Genomic DNA, 23,978 nt, shown 5'->3' on the forward strand with positions numbered 1-23,978 from the left:
TGGTGGCATTGTCATGCTGGACGGTCATGTTAGGATGAGCCTGCAGGAAGGGTACCACACAAGGGAGGATGATGTCTTCCCTGTAACTCACAGCTTTGAGATTGCCAGCAATGATAACAAGCTCAGTCCGATGATACTGTGACACACTGCCCCAGACCATGACAGACCCTCCTCCCCAAATCGAGTACAGGCCTCGGTGTAACGCTCATTCCTTCGACGATATATGCGAGTCCAACCATCACCCCTGGTGAGACAAAACTGTGACTCGTCAGTGAAGAGCACTTTTTGCTAGTCCTGTCTGGTCCAGCGAAGGTGGGTTTGTGCCCATAGGCGATGTTTGTTGCTGGTGATTTCTGGTAAGGACCTGCCTTAAAACAGGCCTAAAATCCCTCAGTCCAGCCTCTCTCAGCCTATTACAGACACTCTGAGCACTGATGGAGGGATTGTGTGTTCCTGGTGTAACTCGGGCAGTTGTTGTTACCACCTTGTACCTGTCCCGCAAGTGTGATATTTGGATATACCGATCCTGTGCAGGTGTTGTTACACATGGTCTTCAACTGTGAGAATGATCAGCTGTCCTTTCTGTCTGCATGTAGCTCTGTCTTTGGCGTCTCACAATACGGACATTGCCATTTATTGTCGTGGCCACATCTGCGGTCCTCATTCCTCCATGCAGCATTCCTAAGGCACGTTCACTCAGATGAGCAGGGACCCTGGGCATCTTTCTTTTGGTGTTTTTCAGAGTCAGTAAAAAGGTCTCTTTAGTGTCCTACGTTTTTATAACTGTAATCTTAATTGCCTGACGTCTGTAAGCTGTTAGTGTCTTAACGACCATTGCATGTTCATTAATTGTTTATGGTTCATTGAACAAACATGGAAAACATTGTTTAAACCATTTACAATAAAAATATGTAGTTATTGGGAATTTGATTATTTTTAAAATACAGTACTCTGAAAAAGGGACGTTTATTTTCTTTGCTATAGAATTTATTTCTTTATATATATATATATATATATATATATATATATATATATGTATATTATCTTAATTTTTTCTGGAAACAATTGCATATGTTTTAATTATAATGTCACAAATGAGGCAGCGAAGCAGACGAGGAGAGAGGATCTAAATGCAGGCTTCTTTATTATTAACAAAATACAAAACAAACACAAAGGAAAAACCCTCGATGGGGAAACAAACATAAACTAAGAACTCAGGCAGGGAAACACAGATCAGGCTTGACAACATTCAACGAACGACCAGGAGTGAACAAAAAGCAGGGCTTAAATAACCAGGGAGTGATGACTGAATTAGACACAGGTGAGAACAATGAACAAAATGGCAGTGGTGATGGCAGGTGGATTCTGGGAAGTGTAGTACATTTAACAATGACAAGTGAAACCCAGGGCAGACAACAAGGGAATCGTGACATATAACTTGTTGTACATAAACTATAACGAATACTAATTTATGTCAGCCAGCTTGGTAACATTACCGTGGTAACGTTTTTGAATCAGCATTAATTGCATTATTGAACAACGATGTTTAATACATCACCTATATCCAGAACTTGAAGTCTGTAAGGCATAAAAGCACACAATGAATTTAAGATGTAGTGACAATGCAGTACTGTCCCAATGTGGTGAAAACTGGCCAGAAACTCTCTCAAGCACTGGGTTATCGGGCCCCCCTCATCGTTGAGCCCCTGCGGAGATATAAAGAAGTGAAAAATTCAGGGTGACGAGACACATAGTGGTGTCTGAAACACACAGGAAGTGTTTCCCCATTAACTGTTGTGGATGTAAGAATGAGAGCAGTAGGACACTAGTGCAGTGCTGTTGTTGTTGTTGAGGGACGCGTTGACTGTCTGTCCTCGTCTTTGTGAAGGAAAATGTCTCCAGGCGCAGGAGAACAGTGTCCACCCAGCCCTTTCAACCTCAGAGTGAGCAGGGCAGAGAAAAGCACAGCCATCCACACTCCACTGCTATTAATGTGTTTTGTGTTTGAGAGACAGCTGTCAGACACTGACTAATGGCTCCTGTATGTGCTTGTTTGTGTATTAGCTCAGGTCATGGTTTTTATACATTAGCCATCTCTAGTCTAGTTTACAGTTACAATTATTTTTATTGTTTTTACCATTTACCATGTTTTTTTGTTTTTTTTCAGATATTTCCTATGGTAATCCAGCATTTATTGGACACTTGAGTACCATATTAATGCCATGGTATATGGATAATGCTATTCATTCAGTGCCACGGCATGTACTGTATCAAAGTATTATTTTTTGTGCAGGTATAACAGTTCAGAATCATTCGTTTTTGATTTTTAACTCAGTTTGTAAAAAAAAAAAGTGTACAATAATATACTTTCAATGGAATCTATGGGGCAACCATTGTACACATGCACCATAGACTACCACTGTAAGTCCATAATTGGCAGTAAATATTTTTTTGTCTGTGGTAACCAACAGTGTGCTACAGATGCTGTCAATAGATCTTCACTTGTATTCATTCATTCTAAATATTTATCTTTAATTTGATTTGAGATGAAAATATATTAAGTTTTACATGTTTAGGCATATATCACTTTAATGTAAACTCAGTATTCTATAATTCTTGTTTTAGGGCAATGTGAGCTTTCCCTTCTGTTTGTGATCAACTTGCTGTTTAAAGTTTGCTAGCTGTTAGCTAACCCACCCTCCTCCTGTTCCTCCTCCTCCTCGCGCCTCCCCCCTCCAGCGCACAGCCCCTTGGAGACACAAAGTATTCATTCACATTTAGATATGGGGGTCACGTCAGGGCCAGTCTTGAGCGAACGGCATGGCTTCTGGGAGGCAGGTCAGGAATTTAGCACATAACTCAACCCCGCTCCGATACAGAGCCACAGCCCTTGAAACCAAAGAGGTACTGAGCTTTCTTTTTTCCCCCATGCTGTAGATGTGTGTGTGTTTGCTTGAGCGTGTGTGAGAATGATAAAGACTGACAAACATGAGGTTGTACTGTTTTCGTTCTATAGATTTGGGGTGAGTGAGAGAGGGACAGAGAGAGCACGGGACAGAGGGAGGGATTTGTTTAGGAGTGTGGCCACCATGCGCACTACGTTGGTCTCTATGATGTTTGCTCCCTAAGCCTGACTCGCACTCACCGTTTGTGGTGACTGAGGGGTTTACCCAGCGTGCATTGTTTTGGGTGACTGAACTCATTTGCTTCAGTTTATAAGCTGTTTTGGAGTACAACATTAATGTTGTTAGAACATTATGCCATTTATTGTGGTTGTGCTTTCTTCTCCAAAAGATAACACAGACTAATACAGTAGCTGTGACTGAAAGGCTGTTTGTTTGTTTGTTTTTACATGGTTGCATTGCTGAATACTTGATTCTAATTGGTTGACAGACATTCCAAAGTGTTTACATTTTCTACATTTGTTTTTTCTATAACTGCATGAATGTGAAATAATTCCATGTATGTTGACAACCTTACAGTTGAATATCGCTATGCCATGTAGTGTATAATGGTTGTGCCGAAAAACAATTTCTACTTTCTTTTTTTTTTACCCAGCGGCATTGTTGAATTCAAGACTTTGATTTGTGGATGGACATTCCAAGACGTGAGCTGTTCCAAGATTTGAGAGTTTTCCTTTTCTTTCTATTACTGAATTATGATAAAGTTGTTCCTGGTTTATTGACCACATAAGTTGCAGAAATTGTGGGCTCGTCTGGGATTTGTACTGGCTTTGTCTTGCATTGCTTGGTTCTTTGGATGGCTTCTTATGTTGGTCCCAAACTTGGGTCGTAACATTTGCGTATCGCTTCGCAACATTCTTTCTGAACTAGTAGCAGCAGCTTGGGCTGTTTAATAGATTCTTGTGGCGTAATAAAGCAGTTCCACACACTAGCGGATTTTAAAAACGAAAACCTAGAAGTGTCTTGAGATAAAGCATTATATAGACATGTACTTGTGGTAACTGTGGTATTAGCATACTAATTTACTCCAGACTTCACATGTGCATTAATTTTCAATAATTAAATACCCTTCTGTCAATTAATACTGACCGTGCTGCATTCGATGGATGGTTTTGTGAGCGCTCATCGAGCGTTCAGGTGTCAGTGACAGGAGGTTGTGGCTGGTCTTAAAGGCAGCGGAGGCAGTGTTTTTCTGTGTGTTGTGGTTTAGAAGGGGGTCCTGTTTGGGGCGGGAGGGGCACGGACGTGGCCAGAGGAGTGCTGATATGAAGAGCGGACAAAGCGTTAAAGCCCCCAGCATGAAGCCTATGTCCCATTGTCCCACAGAACCCTTCTGTCACTTTCATTTTCCACCGCACAGTTCAGAGTCAGGACAGCTTTGATATAGGGAAGGGGTGCGGGAGCGGATGGTAGGGGGCCAGAGGGGGGACCTTAAATAAAAAAAGAAGGGGCAAGCTGGGGAGAGAGAGATCTGTGAGGTGTGAAATAAGATTGCGTTTTTATCCAACACTGCAGCGTTAAAGACAAGGAAGCTGTCTGTCTGTTGTGGGATAAATGAGAGGGAGAATGAGAGGTAGACGGATAGTGGGTGATGTGGCCCCACAGATTTGCAGTAGTATGTGCTGTGACACCTGGTTAAAATGATAACCAGTGCTTCGGTAATCCTAATGAGAATAATGAGAGAGGCAGCTGTTCAGAGGCAGACCAGCTCACAACACTCCACTTCACTTTGGCTGGTGGAAGGTTGAGGGGAGGCAGGCCAAAGACTGCTTCAGATGCCCTCAACCCAATGCTCAATCTACAGAGGACCCGAAGCGCTTTTCAGGTATAGTTCATCAACATAGCTGTGCTTTAGGCAGTGACAAGATGATTTCTGATGAGTTAGATGCATGGTTTGTATGAATACACAAGCTTGCCTTTGGTCGGCTCAGGAGAGGCTGGAAGCAGCAGTGGTTAGCATGTATTATTTATTTGGCGGTTTGTGCCTGTCAGTATGATTAGTATGTGTGTAATCACTGTTCTATTGGGAAAATGGGGGAAGGCAGCATGGCCTCATCTGAAGGTAATCGTGCTGTCTTCCGAATCTCATCGGTGGCGTGCACTTCCTGTCTAGCATCTGCTTCTGTCATCTCCACATATTTCTCAGTCCGTGTTCTCTCTATATTTTTCTGTGCCTTTCTAACCTCTCTGCCTTCATCTGGTCTGTATGTGTGTTACTGCATCTTCCAATCGCTTCTTCCTAGCTTGCATAGGGTGACACCTATAGGTCAATGTGAAGTACTGCAATCTAGTTATGCTGAGAGAAAGACTATGTGTTGAGTGTGTGTTTTTTTAAGACATTGTATCCTGCAGAATGTATGTGCTGCTGCAGTTGTGGCACATTATTGGGCATCCACTGAGATGTCTGGGTTTGTCCTCTGTGCAAAATTTAAGTCCATTTTCTGTGTTCCACATCGAAATGTTGGAGTAATGTGTTTCCTCAGAGGACCGACGAGCATTTTAATTTCTGCCGCTGCGATGGGCTTATTCTGTTGGCGTGATTAGATTAAGTCAAAAGTTTAATACCATCGTACGAGGATGGGTTAATGAGGATGATTAATTATAGAGGCTAACCTTCAGGGTATTGTCCTTTAGATTTTTAGGATTTGGGTTAGCGAATGGCCTACCGCCATAGCTCCGAGTTATTCCCACTAATCAATTTCTAGGCCCGATCTATGACTACATTTGGGTTGGTCCTTTTCATTTGCAGCTTACTCTTAAGGCCACTTGTGACCTTTCATTAATTATGACTGGCCTGAGTTTAATCATTGTGTACTGCCGTGTTGGCTCTGATATTAGGAATGGGCACATTCATTTGTCTCCTAAAGACACTCGGCAATGGGTGGAATTAAATGTCTACCTATCTGCATATTATGGGGGGAGGTCCAGTATACAGTCGAGGAGTTGAGATGTTGATTAGAAAAGTAAATGAAGAAGTGACGTGAGAGTGCGTATGCTGAGATGAGATTAAAGTCAACATGAATTCAAAATATTTACTGTCTTAATGCACGTTCCTTGTCTTATTGGAAGATATTCATCGGTGTTTGTTATTTTTTACATTTTATAATCTTTATAATCAAACTGTAATCACTTGCTCTTGCTCTAAAACGACTTTCCTTTTTGGGTGACGTCATCAAGACCTCTTATTTTTCAACCACCTGTAATTAAAAAGCTACTTTTCTCAATCCATTCAAATAAAAATAACGAGAGCCAAATAATTTTTTTTTTCTCATTCATAATGTATCCTGTTTCACTCTGAAATCACATTATGTAAGTAAAATGGGTAGCAAACTCTTTCATGTTGACTTTCAGGGACGTATTCAAGTATGCTAGAGAAGGAATTAGACACACTGGCAGCTCGTCAAGAGGTGTAAAATCTACCTGGGGATTATTTTGTAATCTGGCTGCTTCTGACTCCGTATCGTACAGTAATTCCCAGCAGCCTGGTGTAGGTGGATTTATCTAGACTGCAGCGCTTGGTGTGTTCCTTTTTCGCGTGTCCTGCCCATATCTCAGCCCAACGCTCAGTAATGTTGGGTTATGGAGAACGGAAATTACCCGTTGCCTTGGGAGCATAACAGAAACAGGCTCGTTCGTGTGAGAATGAAATTTTGTATATGTATATTTAGCCAGTTATTCCACACATGCCTACATTTAAAGAAAGAATCAGTGTGGTTAATATGACCTTAACTGCATAATCCATATTGCAATCAAATGCAAGGCTACTTGAAACAGGTGCAAAACAAGTGAGCATTGAATCATTCAGAGTTGTTTTTAGAACAGAATCCCTCAAAATGAGTCCAGAAACACCTTTATGAAATTAACAACAGTTCTGGTTTCTTACCTCCTCCTTCAAACCAGAAAACTGCACTCCTGTAGGGAATTATGCTGTAATTTTCCAAGGTGTTTTTTGCAGTTAAAATGAAAAACATTGTGTATTAGCACATATAGTTTTATAAACCTGAAGTGGTGTAAGCAAGAGTCTGTATTGTTATTCTGGTGTTTTCGTATGAAATTACTATAGATCTCCCCGAATGCCACAGTAAAAACCACAGCACATGTAGGCTTTAGCAAACGGTCTGCCCCAGTTGTGTTTCGTCTTGGTGCATCAATAATTAAACCAGTGCAACAAAATGCAGAATTACACACAGCAATCCACACAAGAGCATCAGATGTAAATGGCTGTAACTGCTCTACACACACTCATAGACGCACATACACAAATGGTTGCTTGTAGCACATTAAGTCAAGGAGATGGAAATGTTTAGAGATGTTGATGTATTACCCGCAGTGAGAGAGTTATGGCAGGGGCATTTATTAAATACGCCACTCCATGTTCATGCAGGGACCAAAAAAAAGTGTTTTTGAAGAATGATGGATCGAGGTCGCAATTTAACAGTTCTAGAAACCGAACACTGATGAGAATAAACTTTAATGGATTGCGTGGCAGCTTTTGGAACTGGTTGGTCTCGCATTTGGGTGAGCTTCTAAAGTGGCTGGAATATTATTGGACAATAAAAGCTGTTTTAAGTTAAGGGTTTGAATATTGTCATGACAAGGCAATCTTTGCGTTTGCTTTGAGCAATGAATATTTGAACAGGATATTTCAGCGGCCGTTTTTGTCCTGTCGATATATCAATAACCCACCTGATAGAGGGCAGAGTGTACATGGAGGCATTTTCAAAAAGAACATTTAAGTACATTTGCTGAGAATTAGCTGACTTGTGTAATAACTGATAAGGCTTATTGACGACCACAGACTTAACTATTGCAAAATCAATGTTTGTGTGCTCTAGCCACGGTACTTTTAAACAAGCTCGGCCCAGGAAAAGGGGTGCTCGGGGGGCACGAGTTGGGAATAAAAAGGATTGATGCCCTTTTTATTATCTGTTTTTCAGCATCTTCTCTTCGTTACTTACACATGGCATTATTGGAGATCCATTGTTGAGGGTTCACTGCCTTTAAATGGCCTAATATATTGAACAGGGGGCTTTTAAGGTGGTTACAGGGGATTTCTGCATTTGACTTGGCAAAATAAAATGAATAGCGGGCTGAGTTTGAAATATTTATGTTTTTCTTTCCCCCATTGCATTATCTTGGGTTTTAGAAATGAACGCAGCCTGATATTGGTGAGCGACCTAGGGACTGTAATTATGAACGTTGAGGGAGAAATGCTGAGAAACTCCCCTTTCTCTCGAAACTCAAACAATTATTTTTCCTGTCTGCCTGCTCAGATCCGCTGTGGAAAATGTGTGTATGTCTCAACCACATGTTTGCGGTTTGCTGCAGTTTTATGTTCGTATTAAACAGAGGAAGCCATAAAGATATTTGTGTCATGGTCCTGCATAAATGAAAAATTATAACTGTGGATTTGGGCCCGTTTTAAACGAAATCACTTTAAAAAGATGGCATCACATATATACGACATTATGAATATAGAAATCATGAGTGAAAAAGGGGGAAATTCTAATGCTGCAAAATACGTTTATAGTGGAAAAATCGCTGGAGTTACAAGCATTTAATTTTCTAGAATTGTAATCGGATAGAACCAATTGAAAGTATAAACATATTATTAAGAGTATACAAGCTATATGTATATAAAAATACAAGCTATATGTATATATATATATTTTATGCTTGAATTTTTTACTCTATTAATCGTAATCATTTAAAAACCAAACCTCTATGCTAATAGTCCAGCGTGGTAGGAGAGAGAAGTGCCTGCTCTCTTTGTCTCATAACCTTGTAAATGCTTGTCAGTGAATGTAATTGTTGCATGCTCCTATAGAAAAAAACTCTGCCGTCCCTTTAAGTACTTCCACCAATTCTGATGAAGTGCTGATTTACATATCCCATCCTCTCCTCCCCCTTCAGGAGAGCTGAGTGAGGATGTGGAGGCTGCCAGTGAGACCACCACAGATCAGGAGGACCAAACCAAAGACAGAGAGAGTGGGGGGGAGAGGGAGCTCACCAAAGGGACAGGTAAGCCTTATCCTTCCAACTCACTATGAATGGGGATCAGTGTAATGGGGGGGCTCTTTGATTTTAAGAGGGTTATATTACACATACACACTCGCAAATGTTAATATTCACAGCTGCATTATTGTTGCTTATTCAATAATGTGATTTTTACTAGATAATATTTCGGTATCCTTTTAAGAAGCTCTATTTTTTGTTTTTTTCCACAAAATCAAGCTTATTTTAATATTTTATTTCTCACCTCTGAGAAATTAAGTTGGGATTTCCAGTGAAAATTTGCCTTGATTATAGCAAACCTGGTTAAGAACACAAGTCATGGTCTGTGTAGAGAGTAACAGCACGGCCATGTGTCTAAACACATGTGACTGTATTGTGTGCCTCTCTCACACACACACACACACACACACACACACACCACTGAAGAATGCTATCAGAAAAGAGTATTTTGTAGGCATGGATGTGCGTGGGGGGGGGGGGGGGGGGCTATGGCAGGTGCAGGTGTCAGATTTCATACAGAGGTGTGGTTTAAAAGGAGGGGGGCTGCTTTGGTGTTGGACTGGAGTGGAGAGTGAGGCCTGTGGTGGTGTAAGTGGAGATCACTGGTGCGTTGCTGTCGCTGATGTGCTCTGAAAGCTGCAAGGGCCTGCAGCACGTGTGTGTGTGAGGGACAGAGAGAGTGAAAGTCAGCCAGTCTGTGCTCTGCCTCTACAAATGTGAAGGGTATGCATGTAGTGCAAGGGTCGGGAACCTTTTTTCACTAAGGAGACAATTTTGTAATTTTTGGTTGAGACTACTCAAAAGCAAACAAATATGCAAATATTACTAGGTAACATGTTGCAATATGGAGTTGAGTGCACATGTTTTTGTGGGTCTCCATAAAATTACTTAATTTTACTTCATGAAAAAATGTACTTCCTTTTGGGCTGGGCGATATGTAAAAAACATTTGAATGATAATAATTAAAAATATCAATATCTGATTATATGTTCAATCCCCAAGTTCGGTGCATATTTTTACTTTATTGATTTTGCTTTAAAAATGTTATAAATGTATTGAAACAGGAAAAACTTGAACAAAAGACATTTCTAAATTCAAATTGCACTTTAAACGAAAAAGCAATACAAATAATGAAGTGATAACAAAAATACGATATATAACCACCTCACAAATCCAAACATTTACAGTCTCCAAAGGCTCCATTTGCCATCACATAAGTATCAGTATGTGGCAACAGGTGCAAATTACTAGCATACAACTTAAGAACTAAAGACAGTTATAAATGTAAAGATTATTATAATAATCATCATAATAAATAAGCCTAAAAAATTATTGTGTTCCCAAAAAATGCTTCAAAATGTGCATTTTGTGGCTCAGTTGGTATAGCGGGTTGGCCACTAATCACAGGGTTGGTGGTTCGAAATCCCGGCCCACACGACTCCACATGCCGAAGTGTCCTTGGGCAAGACACTGAACCCCAAGTTGCTCCCAATGGCAGGTGAGCACCTTACATAGCAGCTCTGCTGCCATTGGTGTATGAATGTGTGTGTGAATGGGTGAATGAGTCACAGTGTAAAGTGCTTTGAATACCGTTAAGGCTTAAAAAGGCACTATATAAGTGCAGACCATTTACCATTTATCGAATGTGTTTGTATTCCATTTTGGTCATATTTATGCTGCCTAAAGAAAAAAAATAGAACTCAATTTTAGGTTCAAGGTGAACGTGTCTTGTTTTACTTTATGATTTAATCACTTTCGGTTTTGTTTCTTGAATACAAAGATACCTGTATATATTACTAAACCTGCAGAGTTGCGTTCACAATGTGGCAGTACCTCACCAGATGATCGGAGATCATGTGCAGCATTCTCATAGACCACATTATTCTTACAAACGGTTTTCAGTTGAGTGAAACTGAGAAAAAGGAGTGATAGCTCTTTACATGCGCTGGTTTCACAAGACAGGGTCCCGCTGCACCCCTCTGAACAGTGAATCAGACACGAGCATTGACGGCTTTTCTTTTGTCTGTTCTTAAAATTATAATAATGTGTGTTTCTTTAAACACATCTGTATTTCTTGTCATGTGTCTCTCCGAGACATCTTACAGGTCACCCACCTTTGCGAGTAGATGAGCCAAATTACTTGTGCATGAAATGCATTTGGAGAGGAGCTTGTGAACTGGATTGAGTCACGTCGCATTTTGCGGGTGCTATATCACACCCTTTTTGCACTTAATAAATAACGAACGTTCATTAAATCACTTGTAGAAAATGCTCTTAACAGCTAATTTATTGGGAAACGAGTCCCAGAACTCTATGAACGTGTGTGTGTTGGAGAAGCGCTTTCATTGCACAAGTAAACTGCAGAGCTCACTGTGCACATATCAAACCAGACGCGCATCGGCGGCTTTTCTTTCGTCTGTTCTTCAAAATATAATCACGTTTCGTCAAACACACGTCTTTGTGTTTAGTTTCTTGTTATATATCTCTACGACAAGTGTTTCAGGTCGCCTTCTAAAGTGGCACTCGGCATGAAAAATCTGCATTTGGCGGGTGTTCATTTCAAACCTTGTTCACCAGAAGTAGGCTGTAAAATTCTGGAGAAAGGAAACCAAAACAGTGTCATTGACTTCAAGCTTTGCAATCGCACCCACACTTTCTGTTGGAAAAGTATCTCTAGAAAGTTTTAACGATCATGTGTTGGTGAATGTTGAGAGACCCAGCGAGCCACTTGATTTTTAACAAAGAGCCACTTGTGGCTCGCGAGCATAGTTTCCTGACCCCTGATGTAGTGTAATGTATAGTGGGGTCCTAAAATGTTTTTTTTTTTCTTTCAAATTATACAATATTGCATAACAGTTTTAACTAAAGTTGAATTTTAAAATGGACATGAAGGTCCCCCTTTTTGCTTGGACTCTTCAGTGTGTGCAAACTGATGATCCATTTTATCCACCATCATTTGAGAACGTTCCAAAGAGCATCTTGTGTGCATCAGTGGAAGCAAAGAAATTTGGCCATTTATAAAAGGTGCAGAATTGTAAATAGTTTAAATAGTTTTTACTCATTCTATGTCATAATGTTTACTTTTTCAAAATCTTAAAGCTTTCTGTTTGCTGGTGTAAAGTAGATTTTGAATGCCAGATGTTAAATGTGGTCTCAGATTTTGGATTCCATTGTATGTGTATGATATGATATGAAGTTTTTTAACTATGCATCAATGAAATGTAATCCAAAAAATAATTTTTAACACCATTTCAAACATAATTAGAATAATTTCAAGTATTACAGGTACCTCTGTAGCACTTCTACATTTACGTATTATATAATTACAACAACTACAGTAATTACTAGCTACTAAGCTTAAACCTAATCCCAACCCTAACCTTAACCCATATTAAGGACATGCAGTTACCTAATTTTACTCAGTACTTTCTTGAGTACACTGTATGCAGAAAGTACACTTCTATCAGGAAGACTTGCAGACTTGAGTGTTATTTAAGATGACATTTATTTGATGAATATAAAACAGAAAGGTAATGTCTCTCTTTGGCGTAAGCCCCGTCTGGCGGTCCGAAGAAGTTGTACTCTGAACCGTCATATCCTGCCGGAGATAGGAGGCAGGGGCGAGGAGCCTAACCCTGTGCAGGACGGGACTCAACTGGTGGTGGTGGGGTGGTGGAGGTTGCCGCATTAGCACACTGAAACAGCAATGTGATAGCTTGTGAGCAGACTTATAAAGCAATGGCTTACATGTGATTGGCTAAGAGTTACCTAGCTAAAGGTGCGATGATGTACAGCTGCTAGTCTTCCCGCTAGAACTACACTGCGCTTACATATACTGTCAAAAGTGTAACTGCTACCGTTATTCTGCCTCGCTGCAATTTTATTCTTTAATTACATAGATATAACAATTTTCTTCTGGGTTAAAAGCCCCAGACAGGAACTCAGGTGTGAAGAGTGAGAGTTTTGACCAATGATGTAAAAGAATGTTCAAGACTGAAAGGACTAGGGTTTATACAGTCATGTTTTGGACACTTCAACACATCTCTTTTTACAGTATCTTTTTATTCGTGCACAGTTTAGACATTGAACATTAGTTACGCATGCTGGTCTGACTATTATGTGTCTATTTTTCTATCTTCCGTTTTCTACATTCACAAGGAGTTCAGTTCTTGTAAGTGTGTAGGCTGTTTGATTGGAAGGAGGAAGTGGATAGGGTATGCACATGGTAAGAATGTCCTTTTTGTTTTTTTACTACACCGGTGAAAGAAAATGACTTGATTCCTCACAATTTGCTTCAACAACAAAAAGGAAAAACAATTGCAGTTTTTTTGCATTGCAACTTTTTTTTCAAAACAGCAAAAAAGTTTATCTGAGCATCTGAAGGCAAATCTTTTAAACCCTTTTTTTTTCGACTTTCATTTTAAATGAGGCACAGTTGTTTGTGCACTTTGAGCGAGTGCCACTCGCCTTTGATGGGGAGAAATAATGATATGCATCGCTTGCCTGAAAATGACTAAAAGTATATTTTAACACATCAAAATAAAGCACTTTAAAAAGCATTAAAATGAGCTGCTTGATTAATAATTCAGCCGTACCTGTGGTGCCGAAGAAGACGACTCTTCGCATTAGGAGCACTTCTTCTTTTTCTGAAAGGCATGCGATTCGATACAAGAATATTAAATTCCTTTCCTCCCCCTGTCAGTTACTAATCACCAAATAAGTGTGTTTCTATGTTTTCACAAAAGATAGATGTGCTTGCATTTGAAAAATGTACAGGCTTCCCAGCAGCTTATTAGGAACATTTAGTTAAAAATAGCATGCATTAGGGAACCAGGTCTTGGGTGCCATTTGATGTCTTGAGGAGAGGTGGAGAGGGGAGTGATGGGGTGGCAGTGGAGGAGTGAAAACTGGCGGTGTTGTGATCTATGATACCGGTGCTGCTTTAATGGAAGCTCTTTTATATTCTTCTTCTTGTTTGCAACTCACTTTTATGATTGACGGACAGTGCACCATGAGACAATGCTAGGAGAGAGAGCTTTTGAACCCTGGCTAGACAGTAACTGGATTTATTTTAGTAAACAGAGGGCTCTTGTTTTGGCTGCAGATTGTCTGAGAATGTGTCAATGGTGAGTTGCTGGACTTGGCTGCGCCAGCGGCATGGCTAACCTGTTATTTAAAGGCATGTGTCCACGTGGATTTGAATCACACTAGGGTCTGTCATTAGGGAAGTTTTTCCTCTTATCTTAGTCATGCAAACATTGAGTGTTGCAACATATGTCTGTTTTACAGATGACACTAAAGTTGAGCCTATTTGCACCACCAGCCAGCAAAACGTCTTTCAAGTTAAGCTGTAACCCATTTGATGGGTCTTTTTTATGAACTGAAAGCGTAAAGCACAATTCATTAAGAGTATTTAGAGAGCGTTGGATATACCACTGTTAAGGATATGCATCTGTTAAGTGTGTCATTTGGGACTTTTGTCTTTAAACAACTAGGCAATCTGAAACAAATATGGGAATAACAGTGAATAATACAGAGGTTCTGCTTTTGCACTGTGAAAAAAAACATGTTCTTACTCAGTATTTTTGTCTTGTTTTGGAGTACAACATACTAAACAGGCTAAACATCCTTACAACAAGATTAATTTACTTATTTGCCAGGTAAGAAAAAAATCAGAATTCAATCATTTAAAACAATAATTTCTCTGAAAACTAGGCTTTATGTCTTAGGTTATTTGACTTTTTCAGCAAGTGTCTTGTTTTAAGGATATTTAGATATACTCATTACTTTTTTGCTGTTTAATCATGTTTCATTGAGTGTCTTTTTTAAGAGGAAAGTCACAGAAAACTGCTAGATTTGGATATTATTTGAAATCATTCATATGTATTGAACAGTAAATGTGGTGGTGGCAAAGTTGCAATTGAAGCTACCTTCCCCAATAAGCATTCCAGGCGTATCTAATAATAAATCTATGAAATATTTATAGGAGAGCCCCAATCTGTGGAGTGAGCTGGAGTAGCATTAGGAAATGGGGTGACTGGGTGGTAGATGGGGACCCTGTCTTTATTAAAGCAATAGGTATTATATTATATATATATATATATATATATATATATATATATATATATATATATATATATATATATATATATATACACACACACAGAAAATAAGGTTGGAGGGACTAACAGATGGAGAGAGGGGAGGATATGTGGCAAGGTGGAGCTGAAAAAGGAGAGCAGGATTGTTAATACACTTAAAGGCCTGGAGAAGCGACCACAATGTGATTTGATATTTTTAACATAAATTTATAGGGGAGGGGGTGGAATTGAGCTGGTAACAGAGTAGGGGGTTCTGCAGTCTGCATCAGGTTTATGAATAATTCCTCTCACCCCCTCCCCACCCCCAACTTTCAAATTACTGGGGTTATAGCGAGAGCGAAAAAAAATAATCAGACGCAGGTCAGCTGCATTCTGACATAAATGCGGCAGCCTCTCTAAATCGTTCCTATGTCTTTTGCCTTATACATTTACTTAAATGGATGCATCCCAGTGATTGGATGCATAGGAGACAGTGTGTATCTGTGTGTGTGAGGTAGTATGTGCATGCACATGTGAGAATTGCATAAAGAGAGAGAGAGAGAGATGAGAAAATAGACAGCAGTGAGAAGGACAGCTAAATTATTGTCCTCTGACTACAAGGTGAACATTAGCACCCCCTGGATGCAAAGGAAGTGTAGTACAAGATGAGCTAATTCAAGCGTTAATTCAAAGCCTTGAAGTCCATCAATACATTTTACAGGTGTTGATATAAAAAGGCAGGACTCTAGCCATCACATGTTATAATCGCATTGAATGAAAACCTAGCTCTCAGGGCAGTCAGCTGACTGCATGAATATCGCTGAAGAAATGGTACATATACAGATGAAAACTCTCATCATTTTATAACAGCATAATGATTGTATCATCCTAAAGGTGTTTTAAAATACATTTACTGGGTAGTGATATATTCTGAAAACCACATCGCTAAAGTTAGTTTACAGCACACCCTCTCTGCAATGAAGCATCAATCAATGCTTTTTTAAAAGATCCAGATGAGTTTGCATATTCATGTCGTACCTTCTGAAAGGGGTTAGAGTTAGAGAATGACCTTGTCATTCCTTAAATTAAAATTATATTTGTCTTTGAGACTATTAGGCTGTAAATTGTCCTTGTTTGTGCGCCAAAACTCAGAGAGATCTGTGTTTATGAGTTATACTCCCTATATTCTAATTGGCATGCCAGAGAGAGTTGCTTGTGTGCGTATGTGTGTGTCAGTGTGAGTACAGTATGTCCTCTAAAGGTGATTGCAATGTTAGCTTCTGCTTAGCATCACAAGATTAATAACATGTCTACTAATTGATATCTCCTTTTAATTTCTTCATTTTAAATTCGCCTTTGTAGCAGTCACGCCTGTGGGCCTACACAGGCAATTCAATGCAGAGCCATGGAGGTGGTCCCTTCATTTAATAGTGGGTTATACACAGAGGGAACAGTGATATGATAAGCCATAATATGGAGTGGCGTTGGCGTTAGGCTTCGGTTGTAATTTTCTTCATTTGAAATTAATTGATGCAGAGTAATTACCTGAGAAATATTAGGTGAATTGGAATACAGCCCTTTGTTGCTCAGGGCACCTACACGGCCTGCATATTAAAAAGAGGGAGGGGATTAGCAGAAAAGATAATATTCAGTTATTGTTAAAGGAGGTAAAAGTGAATGGCATGTAGCACTGGGGAGTTGGACTGTTTCTCCGTATTAATGGTTAAACAGATGAGGCTTTGGGAGGAGAGGTGTCTCCATGATGTCTGGGAGGAAAAGAGATGGGCCGAGAAGGCTATTGCAAAGAAGAGCTGGAGAAAGTATAGTTGCTTTTTGAGGTAGGGAATTGGTCAGGTCATGACAAATCATAGTAGACAGGACTAGATAAGGTAAGGAGGAATTGGGAGGGAGCAGATATTTAGAAGTTACCGACCATCTGATGTGTCCCATGCCTTTTTTGGAAGCACATTTACATTTATATATTTGGTAGATGCTTTATCCGAAGCAAACTGTTCCAGTTGAATTTATAATCCGGATGTTGCTATTGTCATTACAGCAGTTACAAAGGACTTTAAAGGAACTAAAGAACATTTAGACCATCCCAGGTGGGATTCGAACACATAACCTTTGGGGTACTAGCCCAGAAGGTTTTGCCACACCACCTACGCATATCTGAAGATCTCTGCTGAGATTTTTCCAGGGCACATGCTGCTCTCTGTTTTCCAGGAGAAATATTTTTCAAGATATTTCACTGTCTACCCACTTTCAATATCAGTTTAGTCTCATAGGATATGACTTCCCAAGGACAGAGGGGTAATTACATGATGGCAGCTATGGTTACATTTGAAGACACTTTCAGTGGCATAAGATAGGGTTGTAACAATCATCGATCTGTATTTAGGTATCAATCAAATAACCACATTGAAGCAACGTGTGAACATTGATGTATTTTTTAAGATGCATCTTTATTTTGACACTCATGCTACCCATGTCTATACGCATTTCTGTCAATCCTATTTTGCATTTCCGTCAAAGCGCAAGCACTCTTTATGTTGTACTCTATAAATTGGACGACATGTGCCAGGTGATGCAGCAACGTAGCACCTGGAAAGAAACACGGAAATCTGACAATCCTGTCAGATTGGATTTTCACTTTTCAGAGAGCTCAATACAATTTTCATATTATATTTTTGTTGCAGTTGTGAGTTAATAGAAATGTAACTGATTGTGTAAAATAGGCACACAATATCATTTCTTATACAAGGAATTCAAGGCTCTCTGGAATACTCAATTCTGATTAATGGCGCCATCTAGCGGTTTGATATTTCTCAGTAACAACCGCACATCCACGTATCAGACTGCTCATTTTTGAGCATTATTTGCTAGCCGTATTTCCTGCTTCTCGGATCACTGTGCAGTCTCTACAAGTAAGCTAATAAAATAATTTGAACTCAAATGAACGTTTCATGCGCGTTCATTTATTTATTTGAAAATTAGTCTAATAATAAGATTCATAATGAGCAGTCAGAGATTAATTAATTACAAAATAAACACCCACAGCTGTTCAGCTTTTTCATTCTTCTCACATATTTACATAATTTCAAATGAAATCAACATAAAATGTCCATATATTCATTTGGGAGGATAATGTAAAGTCAGGTTGTTATTGCAAAATAAACCTCTTTAGGATGATACAAGACCCCCCTGCTTCAAGTAAGGATCCTGATCACCCTTTCTGGATTTATTTTGCGATATCAACTGGCTTACTGTACATTATCCCTTACATATCGAACGCAGGCCCCTGAATCGAATCAAATCAAAAGCGCATCGCAGCAGACTTTGAGGTATCAGCAAACATCGGATCGCTGGCTAAGCGAATCGATATATGATTCTATCGTCAAGAAACTTTTGATTTAAACCCCTAACCTAAGACTTGTTGCATTATTGCTGACATGCTTGTGTCAGATGAACACTTGTGTGGTGCCTTCCATGAAAGCATTCTGATTGAGAGAGAGCAAGCACTCAGCATTGACAGCCTTCCCCTGCCTGGCTGAGAAACGCTGTTCTGCTCTGGGAGGTTAGAAAAGGTGCCAAAGTCCAATTCACTTACGGGACACTCCAGAACAAAGACCTCCTGCTTACGGAAAGGCCCATGAATTAATAATCACCTAATTGACTTTAAGACTATTTTCCCTCCTTCTCCTCTGGCTTTTCTGATGTCAGATGAAAGTTGGGGCATTGTGGCTGACTCTGTGGGCATTGCTGCAAGCGCAGGCTACTGCTGAATAGTAGAATTGAGGTCAGATGTACAGATATTACATTAGGATGCTTTTGAATAGGGCAGTGGGGGAAGGCACTGCGTGCATAGTTATGTGGGGTTATGTAGTTCCCACAGCAGTACTCTTGACCAAAATGTTGTGGGTTTTGTAAAGAGGTAAATAATTCCAGATAGAGAATTTTGTATGTAATGTAGTGAGTTTTTCTGTGAGGAATAATGCTAGATATGTCTTGTCAGAATATCAGTGCTATAAGTGCTAATATTATACACAAGGTATAGATTATTCAGATGTTATTTGTCCAGTTTAAGATTATTTTCATTAGCAGATATATGGCTACTTTCAGATTATGTGATTGGGCTAATATTTGTCCATTTTTTTATTATTATTATTATTATCATTATTATTTTAGGATAATTGCACCCACTTTATATTAGGTGGCCTTAACTACTATGTACTTAACCATTTGAAACAACGTACATATTATGTACACACATGTTGTTGCATTGCAATTACTTTTAAATTACTTGCATTTAATTACATTTGTAGTTACATTGTTAACTTTACCTCTAACCCATCCCTTACCCCAAAACCTAACTGTAACATCTAATACTAACCCTAACCTACCCTTACTCCTAAACCTACCCATACCTCAACACCAGTAGCAGCAAATGTGGGCATTTTGCAGAACAACATCATAGTCTTGTATGTATTAAATGTTAGTACATAGTAGTTAAGGCCACCTAATATAAAGTATGACCAGTTTTTGCATTGGCTCATATTGGGCCATCTCATTTGTATCAACCGAATGTTGGCCACATTGAGGTTGTTGGTATCAGGCAATATTTGGCCATTTTGAGGTTATTTTTTTCAGATGATATTGTGCCATTTTGAGGTTAGAATTTTTTGTAAATATGTTGTATTTGTACATTTTACACATTTCACAAATGTATAATTTTATTGTATCATGTACTGCACATATCTTTGCATTATACTAGCCACTGGTCACCGTGTTCTCAAGATTTCAACTTTTACCTGTATTGGTAAACCACTAGTACACAATGCGCAGTGCTCTGAGCCTGACACACACATGGGGGGGGTTCTGGTCATGGTCCCTAATAATGGATCTGACCTGCTCAGATGTTGAGCTGTGTTCCTGCAGCAGCCCAGCCGTGTGAACACACACGTTATACATGCCAACAGTCCCTTCTCTGCCTGTTTATTGGTCTCCATTTTGTTCCAGCATGCTCTGTTTGATGATGTTTTCTTCCCCGCTTTCTCCCTGCATCTCTTGACAACAGAAAACAGGATATGGTAGTTGGCTTTAGTCATGGGGGTTTGGTGGCAGAAGTGGGTTTTTGGGGCTTTTTTAAAGCAAACAATTGATCAGATTTATGGAGTCCTAACAGGGCGTGACAATGTGAGCCTGTGCCCAGAGGCAACCCTCCCCTCCTTACATGTGCTGTAGGCCCCCAGCAGGCAGCTGCTCCCCTGACCTCACACTATTCAGTTGAAATTGTCAATTACACAGAATTGACAATGAAAAATTCACTGATAATGCTGCAGTAGTGTTGTTAACCCCTCTTCAAGCATACTTGGAGTGTAGGACAATTGTTTCATAGATGGATTTGCATGCATTTAGCAAAACTCAAATCATATTATGGTATGGAAATTATTTGCCTTATTTTTTTATTTCTTAGCCTAAGGACATTATTCTCTCCACTGCCTTGACAGACAACAACAGACTTATTCAGAAGCTCTGTTAGTTATGAGGAAAAAATCTTTCTATAGGTTTTCTGAGCAGCTTTAAGCCATCTGGTCTATTCTTATGGACTAATTTAGCATTGTAACCCTAGTTTACACCAAAATATTACATGAATGTCCTTCAAACAGTGTGAAAAGCGTTCATAATCTTTGTCATTTCATTAAACTTTCTTTTTTATGACAGTGACGGCAAATAAAGAAAAACTTTAGTAACTATTAGGGTTCCCACTGTCAACCTTGAAATATCAGGACATTTTTAAATTGGGATTTCCAGGACTGGAAATTAATAAAATCTTAAAGTTATTAGGGAATATACTGTCTATTTATTTGTAGTTATGTTCAGCTCTAAAAATGTTAATCGGCTAGAGATTTGTTTTTATATATATTTTAATTTACATTTTTAAAAACTCTTAACCGGTATTGATGAACTATACGAGAACTCATGGAAATTCATTGGTCAAAAACTCTAGGAACCCTGAACAATGTGATTTTTGCAGAAAATATGGTTTACAATATGGTAACATTTTAGCAGGATCAGGCTGAGAAACAACCTTTTTATATACAATGCAATGTATAATGCTGCTGCTACTGATTTTGAGGTATGGGTAGGTTTAGGAGTTTTTATATACAATGTTTTTGTACTATATATAGCACGGTGTTATTTGCGGCCCAGAATTAACTTTTTTGTTGGTGCTGGAACAATATTTCTACGGAGTGCCTATTTGCACCCCAGTGTAAATATTTGCACCTCAATAGTCTGGTGAAGAAAATATAGAGAAATATACGACAAACCAACCAATAGATATCACTGCAGTGGCTTGTAAACTTCTAATGAAAAAAATGTACTTTTAGTTTGTTACAATGGGCGGCGTTCCTGTTGTTACTTTACTTACTTTAGCACCAAGACAAGCTGATATTTCAAGATTAAATTGCAGCTCCAACTTATGGCAGCACGCTGAGGTAATAATAATAAAATTATTAATAAAAACGCTGGCTTTTCTGTGTAATGAGATGGTCTTTTTCAGGGTGATTCTGTAACTGGGCTCTTATGACATACATTTTTATGTGTACATTTTTAAATCAGTGCAGCTATATATCAGTGTGCCCTCGCTCTGGCAACAATGGCAGCTACTTTTATTAACTGTTAACTGTATAAATCCGTGTAAACATCCAAGTTACCATAGAATTATTATTTGCACTGTGTGCAGACTCCTGAGTTAAAATATTATCACTTCAGTGAATTATTTAGTAAATAAAGAGTTGTTCAGCTTAATGGCAAAATTCTGCATAAATACAAATAGAATATAGAATAAATAGAAGAGTATATTTTAAAATGTATCTGTATGTTTTGCCTCTCTAAATTATTGTTGAGTGTACATCAAATGTACACTTGAAATTAGAGTGCATTGTGGGTAAGAATGAGTGGCTCACTCAGAATTCAGACACTCCTACAAAATGGCGGACACCCAATATAGTGCACTATATAGTGGATAGGGGGCGGTTTCAGACACAGTGATTGTTCCGCGACCGGGGTTGGTGCCCTACACAGGCTGCATACTTTTCGTTCAGAGAGCAGCGGTACTGCTGTACAGAACTAATGATTTAAATACTTACGACACTGAAAACTGTAACTACACTGAAATAAGAATCCACACAGGACTTTAAAAGCTATGAATTAGCAAAAGTAGGGATTAATAAAGCATGATCTTGCTTTGGTTTATATTTCAGCATTATATATAATGTCCCTCTGGGACATTGTTCACATTTTAACTGTAATAATTACTAGAAAGGTTTCCAAACCTCTCTTCTTATGTTAGACTTTCTTTCATCTTCTGAACACAAATGAATATTTTTAGAAAATGTTGGTCCATAAAATGCAAGTGAATGGGTGCCAACAATTTAAAGCTAAAAAAATCAAACAAGTCAGTATAAAAGTAATCAATAAGACTCCAGTGGTTAAATCAATATCTTCAGATGCGATCTGATAGCTGTGGATGACAAAAAGATAACTTTCACATTCTTCTTGTTTTTTTTTGGAGATTCTTCTCTGCATAACGTCCATTGCTGGGCAGGGAGAAGAATGTGTAGCAAAAAATTACAAATATTGATCTTTTTCTCACCCACACCTTAACTACTGTAGCCTTATGGATTACTTTAATGCTGCCTTTATGTGCTTTTTGGAGCATTAAAATGTTTTCTGTGAAACTCAAAAGATGTTAGACAGAATGTTACAGACTGACAGTTCTGTCTAATATCTCCTTATTATGTTGCATGGAAGAAAGAAAGTTATACGATTTGGAACAACATGATGGTGAATGATGACAGAATTTCCATGAATAATAATAATAATAATAATAATTCTGTATTCCATGTTAAATGTGTATTATGTAATGGACTATAGGGGAGTTAACGTCCATTATGTTAATTGTGAAAGTTATGAGTTACTCACTACTTAAGTACTCTTTTAATTGGGTACTTTCTTACTCTTACTCAAGTAATTATTTATGTTAGTACTTTTACTTCTACTTGAGTTATTTTAAATTTTTTAATAATTGTACTTTTACTTGAGTACAATTCTTGGCTATTCTACCCACTTCTGGTGAATGTGTACCGTTGTCCTAGCGATCGCAGTGTGAATACGTATTTTGTCCCACTCTTTTTCCCATCTGATTTCCTGTTTCCACTCTTAATATGTCTTTTACTTAAAATAGTAGATACAAATAGGAGTGGTGGTGGTGTAGTGGTCTAAAGCACATAACTGGTAATCTGGTAATCAGAAGGACGTTGGTTTGAGCCCCACAGCCACCACCATTGTGTCCTTGAGCAAGGCGCTTAACTCCAGGTTGATCTGGGGGGATTGTCCCTGTAATAAGGGCTCTGTAAGTCGCTTTGGATAAAAGCGTCTGCCAAATGCATAAATGTAAATGTAAATTGATATAAATGTTGATTTCATCGCAGTGATTTGGTCACAGTGAATGTTGGGGAGTGCAGAGAAGGGTTTGATCCAGATGTGGGGTTTGTCAGTCACACTCATTTCCATGTGAAACCATGGTTACTGTGGTAAAAACAAGGTTATTCTTTCTAAGTTAAGGTTAGGTTTAGGGGTAGAGGTTAATGTAGTGTATCTATGGGGCTCTAAATCAACACAATAAATGCACTGCAGTGAAGCACATACTGAATGTTTGTATTTAAATATGGGTGCAAATATTATCTGACACTATTTGCACCAGGGTGCAATTAGTATCTACCATTTTGCACCAGGTTTGGGATGCAAATAATATCTGCCACTATTTGCATTGGGGTGTAAATAGCATATACCATAGAATCTGTCATATTTCCATTAATAAATCTTAGCCCTACCTTAAAATCAGAGAGAAATT

At 38.8% G+C, this 23,978-nt stretch overlaps 1 protein-coding gene across 1 annotated transcript in view; it reads left to right on the forward strand.

Moving 5' to 3' along the window:
* The window catches only part of LOC127634562 (zinc finger homeobox protein 3-like), a 191,462-nt gene that overhangs the window by 152,732 nt on the left and 14,752 nt on the right, over window positions 1-23,978 (forward strand). Inside the window, exon 5 of the mRNA XM_052114206.1 lies at window positions 8,877-8,984. Coding sequence (XP_051970166.1) covers window positions 8,877-8,984 — 108 coding nt within the window. The remainder of the gene's footprint in view (window positions 1-8,876; window positions 8,985-23,978) is intronic.

This window comes from Xyrauchen texanus, chromosome 1, assembly GCF_025860055.1.
Source record: "Xyrauchen texanus isolate HMW12.3.18 chromosome 1, RBS_HiC_50CHRs, whole genome shotgun sequence".
Taxonomy (NCBI): Eukaryota; Metazoa; Chordata; class Actinopteri; order Cypriniformes; family Catostomidae; genus Xyrauchen; species Xyrauchen texanus.